Source organism: Borostomias antarcticus (genome assembly GCF_949987555.1).
Source record: "Borostomias antarcticus genome assembly, chromosome: 27".
NCBI lineage: Eukaryota > Metazoa > Chordata > Actinopteri > Stomiiformes > Stomiidae > Borostomias > Borostomias antarcticus.
The window spans coordinates 6,434,432-6,440,442 of NC_140260.1; the positions used below are offsets into that span (position 1 = coordinate 6,434,432).

Consider the following 6,011-nt stretch of genomic DNA (forward strand, 5'->3'; position numbering starts at 1 on the left):
ATAGATAGATAGATAGATAGATAGATAGATAGATAGATAGATAGATAGATAGATAGATAGATAGATAAAGAGAGAGGAGGAGGGACAGAGAGGGAGGGAGAGAGAGAGAGAGAGAGGGAAGAGAGAGAGAACGGGGGAAGAGAGAGAGAGATATATTGATCCTGAGGTGAACTACAGGTTAGCCCAGTTATCTCAGCCTTAACTCACACAGCATCATCAGTCTGTTACATCATCAGTCTGCTACATCATCAGTCTGCTACATCATCAGTCTGCTACATCATCAGGTCTGTTACATCATCAGGTCTGTTACATCATCAGTATGTTACATCATCAGTCTGCTACATCATCAGTCTGCTACATCATCAGTCTGCTACATCATCAGGTCTGTTACATCATCAGGTCTGTTACATCATCAGGTCTGTTACATCATCAGTCTGCTACATCATCAGGTCTGTTACATCATCAGTCTGCTACATCATCAGGTCTGTTACATCATCAGTCTGCTACATCATCAGTCTGCTACATCATCAGGTCTGCTACATCATCAGGTCTGCTACATCATCAGGTCTGTTACATCATCAGGTCTGTTACATCATCAGTTACATCATCAGGTCTGTTACATCATCAGTTACATCATCAGGTCTGCTACATCATCAGTCTGTTACATCATCAGGTCTGTTACATCATCAATTACATCATCAGGTCTGTTACATCATCAGGTCTGCTACATCATCAGTCTGTTACATCATCAGGTCTGTTACATCATCAGGTCTGTTACATCATCAATCTGCTACATCATCAGGTCTGCTACATCATCAGTCTGTTACATCATCAGGTCTGTTACATCATCAGGTCTGTTACATCATCAGGTCTGTTACATCATCAGGTCTGTTACATCATCAGTCTGTTACATCATCAGGTCTGCTACATCATCAGGTCTGTTACATCATCAGTCTGTTACATCATCAGGTCTGTTACATCATCAGGTCTGTAACATCATCAGGTCTGTTACATCATCAGGTCTGTTACATCATCAGGTCTGCTACATCATCAGGTCTGCTACATCATCAGTCTGTTACATCATCAGGTCTGCTACATCATCAGTCTGCTACATCATCAGGTCTGTTACATCATCAGGTCTGTTACATCATCAGGTCTGCTACATCATCAGTCTGTTACATCATCAGGTCTGCTACATCAGGTCCGGTTACCGGTTCAAGGGTGGGTGGGTGGTTGGTTCATTCGTTCGTTCGTTCAACTATCGATCTATCCATCTATCTATCTATTCGTTTGTTTGTGTCATCAAATAACAATACTGACCCAGAACAGAACAGCGATTTGACTAATGAGTCTCTATCCTCTACATCCTGAGTCCCTGTGGTTCATCTCTCTGCTGCATCACTCACATCTGTCCCACTCTCTACTTTAATATCCAGCTCTGTTTGTCTTTCATAACAGAGAGAGATGGAGAGAGAGAGAGAGATTGAGGGAGAGAGGGAGAGAGTGATAGATAGATAGATAGATAGATAGATAGATAGATAGATAGATAGATAGATAGATAGATAGATAGATAGATAGATAGATAGATAGATAGATAGATAGATAGATAGATAGATAGATAGATAGATAGATAGATAGATTGATTGATTGATTGATACATAGATTGATACATAGATAGAGAAAGAGAGAGGAGGAGGGACAGAGAGGGAGGGAGAGAGAGAGAGGGAAGAGAGAGAGAACAGGGGAAGAGAGATAGAGATAGAGAGAGGTGAACCTGTAGCCCAGTCCTGAGGTGAACGTGTAGCCCAGCCTAAAGGACAATGCTCGTTTTTGACAACCTGGACCTTATTTACGACATATTATAAGACGTTTGACTCACCGAGATCACTTTGGTGTAGTTCGGAGGCCTGTAGAAGAAATTTAAAATCCAGCGCGAGCCAGTATATCCATGTAATGGCGGTGGTCGGGGCACCGAGAATGCAGCTTCTAAAAATCTATTTTCTGCCGCGAAACGGTTGTTTTCATCAATCTGTCTTGATGAAACGTCTTTAGACACGAAATAGCTTCCTCACTTGCTCCAGCACGCATGCGCACAGCGTGCTGGAGCAACGATTGCGCGCTGTGCGCATTAGTGCTGGAGCAAGTGAGGAAGCTATTTCGTTTCGAAAGACGTTTCGAAAGATCATGGCATGTGAAAACCACAACAGGCCTACGCTCTATGTAAGCACAACTAGCGATTCATCAAGACAGATTGATGAAAACAACCGTTTCGCGGCAGAAAATAGATTTTTAGAAACTGCATTCTAAGTGCCCCGACCACCGCCATTACATGGATATACTTGGCTCGCGCTGGATTTTACATTTCTTCTACAGGCCTCCGAACTACACCAAAGTGATCTCGGTGAGTCAAACGTCTTATAATATGTCGTAAATAAGGTCCAGGTTGTCAAAAACGAGCATTGTCCTTTAACTCACACAGCATCATCAGTCTGCTACATCATCAGTCTGCTACATCATCAGGTCTGTTACATCATCAGGTCTGTTACATCATCAGGTCTGTTACATCATCAGTCTGTTACATCATCAGGTCTGTTACATCATCAGTCTGTTACATCATCAGTCTGCTACATCATCAGGTCTGTTACATCATCAGGTCTGTTACATCATCAGGTCTGTTACATCATCAGGTCTGTTACATCATCAGGTCTGTTACATCATCAGGTCTGTTACATCATCAGTCTGTTACATCATCAGTCTGCTACATCATCAGGTCTGCTACATCATCAGTCTGTTACATCATCAGGTCTGTTACATCATCAGGTCTGTTACATCATCAGGTCTGTTACATCATCAGTCTGTTACATCATCAGTCTGCTACATCATCAGGTCTGTTACATCATCAGGTCTGTTACATCATCAGGTCTGTTACATCATCAGGTCTGTTACATCATCAGGTCTGTTACATCATCAGGTCTGCTACATCATCAGTCTGCTACATCATCAGGTCTGTTACATCATCAGGTCTGTTACATCATCAGGTCTGTTACATCATCAGGTCTGTTACATCATCAGTCTGTTACATCATCAGGTCTGTTACATCATCAGGTCTGTTACATCATCAGGTCTGCTACATCATCAGTCTGTTATATCATCAGGTCTGTTACATCATCAGGTCTGTTACATCATCAGGTCTGTTACATCATCAGGTCTGTTACATCATCAGGTCTGTTACATCATCAGTCTGTTACATCATCAGTCTGCTACATCATCAGGTCTGTTACATCATCAGGTCTGTTACATCATCAGGTCTGTTACATCATCAGGTCTGTTACATCATCAGGTCCGGTTACCGGTTCAAGGGTGGGTGGTTTTGCTTTGATACATCCCAGGCTGACCCCAAAGACAAACCACTTCAGATAGACAGACACTAAACAGGCTGTTACTGACTGACAGGGTCCACGTGATCTCCTGACTGAGTCCTGGTTGAGAGAATTGAGACTCCCTCCCACACACACACACACACACACACACATATCCCTCAACACCCCTCAACAACCCTCCCGCAGACACACAACATCCCTCTGCTTGTCCTGTCAACGCTGTCATCTAAATTGCTGTTTGCCATTTGCAGTGCATTGGGTTTCTAACACAGCATGACACACACAGAAACTCTCTCTCTCTCTCTCTCTCTCTCTCTCTCTCACACACACACACACACAGCAGTTCTGCTTAGACAAGTGAGCCTGGAGGAAATGAAGCGTTTATAGGAGTCACGTATGTCCTGTATGAGCAACAGCCCACTTACTACGCTGCCCTGGAGGACATCAGACAGCATGAGAAAAAGCACAAATCTCTCTTTCTTTCTCTCTCTCTTTCTTTCTCTTTCTCTCTCTTTCTCATTCTCTCTCTCTTTCTCTCTCTTTCTTTCTCTTTCTCTCTCTCTCTTTCTTTCTCTCTTTTTTCTCTCTCTCATAAACATGCAAACACTTCCAGACTCTCACTCTACAACAAGGACACTCATGTTTTTGCTATTGAGCCCTCAGCACGTAGAAGCACAAACTTACAAGCACAGGTGTGTCCCACAGTTGAGACACAAGCTGTAGTAAAGTAAAGTGTGTGTGTGTTACCTCTTTCTCAGAGATGTACAGGTGGTCACCTCTCAGTATCACGAAGCGGTTTTTCCAGATTTCCCTGAAGATCCCTCTGCCGTAGAACTTGCGGATCCAGCCGACTTTGTCCGGCTGCGCGCACAGCTGACCGGGGTCCTGGTGACCCTGCGTGACCAGAGCGCAGTAAAGCCGTTAAAACCCACTTCTCCTTACATAACGCGCTCGGGAGAGTTGAGGGAAATCCCGTCTCTTTCAGGTCGAGTCCGGTCTCTCTGCCCGCAGCCTGGATCGCGCCATATGGCGTCTCCTCCTCGCCTCATTTTATAGGCTACCAATCTGCCCGCTGCTGTGTGCGTAAAATTATAATCGACAGATTTCTACCATTCAGGGTGTGGCAAATATATATATATATATATATATATATATATATATATATATATATATATATATATATATATATATATTATTAACATGGTTCTTCTCGGTGAGTCCAGAGACAACGACAGGGCAACGTTAGGAACGGAGGGAAAACCGAGACGGAGTCGTAGGCTATGAACTCTAGAAATCCGTGTCATGGCACAAAAGGAAATTGATGCTACAGATTTAACATCATGGCATCATGCGTAAGGTGGTGCCAAAGCAGCTTTGTTTAAGAACGGTGGGTTTAAATGGGCTATATGAGAGTATGGTGAGATACTGGCTATATAGGTCCAGTAGCCTATGAGCTGGTGACAGGTCTACTGCCGTAGGCTACAGTATGAGGTTGACAGGACAGGATGCATATGATGCTGGTCTCGGAGCCGCTCGCCTGGTTGATCTCTCTTAGAAAATGTAGGTTACCGCCGGAATTAATATGAAAACGAAACATGCAAATTCAACGTTTGATGGCAATGTCTGTCTTACCCGTCTGGCCAAATTGCTCTTCTTCATTCTGACAGGATCACTTTTGTTGATTTCTGCTCGTGCAGTTCCTCCAGTTTCGACAATTTTTTTTCAAAAAGAAAGATTGTTGATGCATAAACAGATTTTCCCCCAGTGGCTTCACAGATCAATCGTATCTCCAGTCAGTCTATCTCAGTGAAATATTTCTTAATTCCGCTGACACGCTCAGTCCTCCCGCTGACCGTGACACTGTGGCATCATCTCTCCTCCGGTGTGAACTGGCCCGGAGAGGGAGACGCGCTACCGGGCTCGACAGCTCCATCTATGGAGAAGATCCGTCTACAGATGGATGCTATAGATGTCACCAACAGCTAACCCCCCACCAGCGACTGTTCTGTTCTGACCCCGCCCACAACCCACATTGACCAACAACTGATCACTTGACACTTTGAGCACCTTGTACCTTGTCTACAATAGACAACTGACTGTAGGCTACTGCTGCACACTCGATCACTTGAGCCAACACCCGACAACACTCGAACAAATGAACACCTTGCCTATACGATAGAGAACTGACTCTGCACAACTCTATACTTGACATGTTAGGTTAGGCTATATCAAGGACAGTCACAGTCATCCATGATCAGATGGGATGAGTGGCCTAGATGAGGATGATACTGATAGACTATGGATGAATTGCCTGTCTGGGAAACTTCTAATGTCTAGTTGCATATCTAGGACTGGAATGAGGAACTGATTAGCACTGATAAAGATACTGTAGGACAAGCGATTACAAGAATTCCAATGTAGCTGTACTTGTTACACACGGCCAATTCACTTTCTATTCTTTTCTCTGCTCCCCCTCAGTGCACTCTTCCCTCCTCACGCTGCTCTCAGTCCAGACTTGGCAGATGAGCCCCTCTGTCTCCAGGGTTCACATGGAGGTGAGCAGATGTTATGTTATGTTATTTTTATTTATAATGCGCCCCCCAACCAACTGTTACATCAGCCCGGGGTGCA

General features: G+C 44.1%; 1 protein-coding gene across 1 annotated transcript in view; it reads right to left on the minus strand.

Moving 5' to 3' along the window:
- The window catches only part of plekho1a (pleckstrin homology domain containing, family O member 1a), a gene marked incomplete at its 3' end in the record, with an annotated part of 31,045 nt that extends 25,994 nt beyond the window's left edge, over positions 1-5,051 (minus strand). Inside the window, exons 1-2 of the mRNA XM_084459317.1 lie at positions 5,013-5,051; positions 4,128-4,274 (exon numbers count right to left, since the gene is read on the minus strand). Of these exons, the coding sequence (XP_084315443.1) occupies positions 4,128-4,274; positions 5,013-5,039 (174 nt within the window). The 5' untranslated portion in view covers positions 5,040-5,051. The remainder of the gene's footprint in view (positions 1-4,127; positions 4,275-5,012) is intronic.
- Positions 5,052-6,011: the final 960 nt, after the last annotated feature.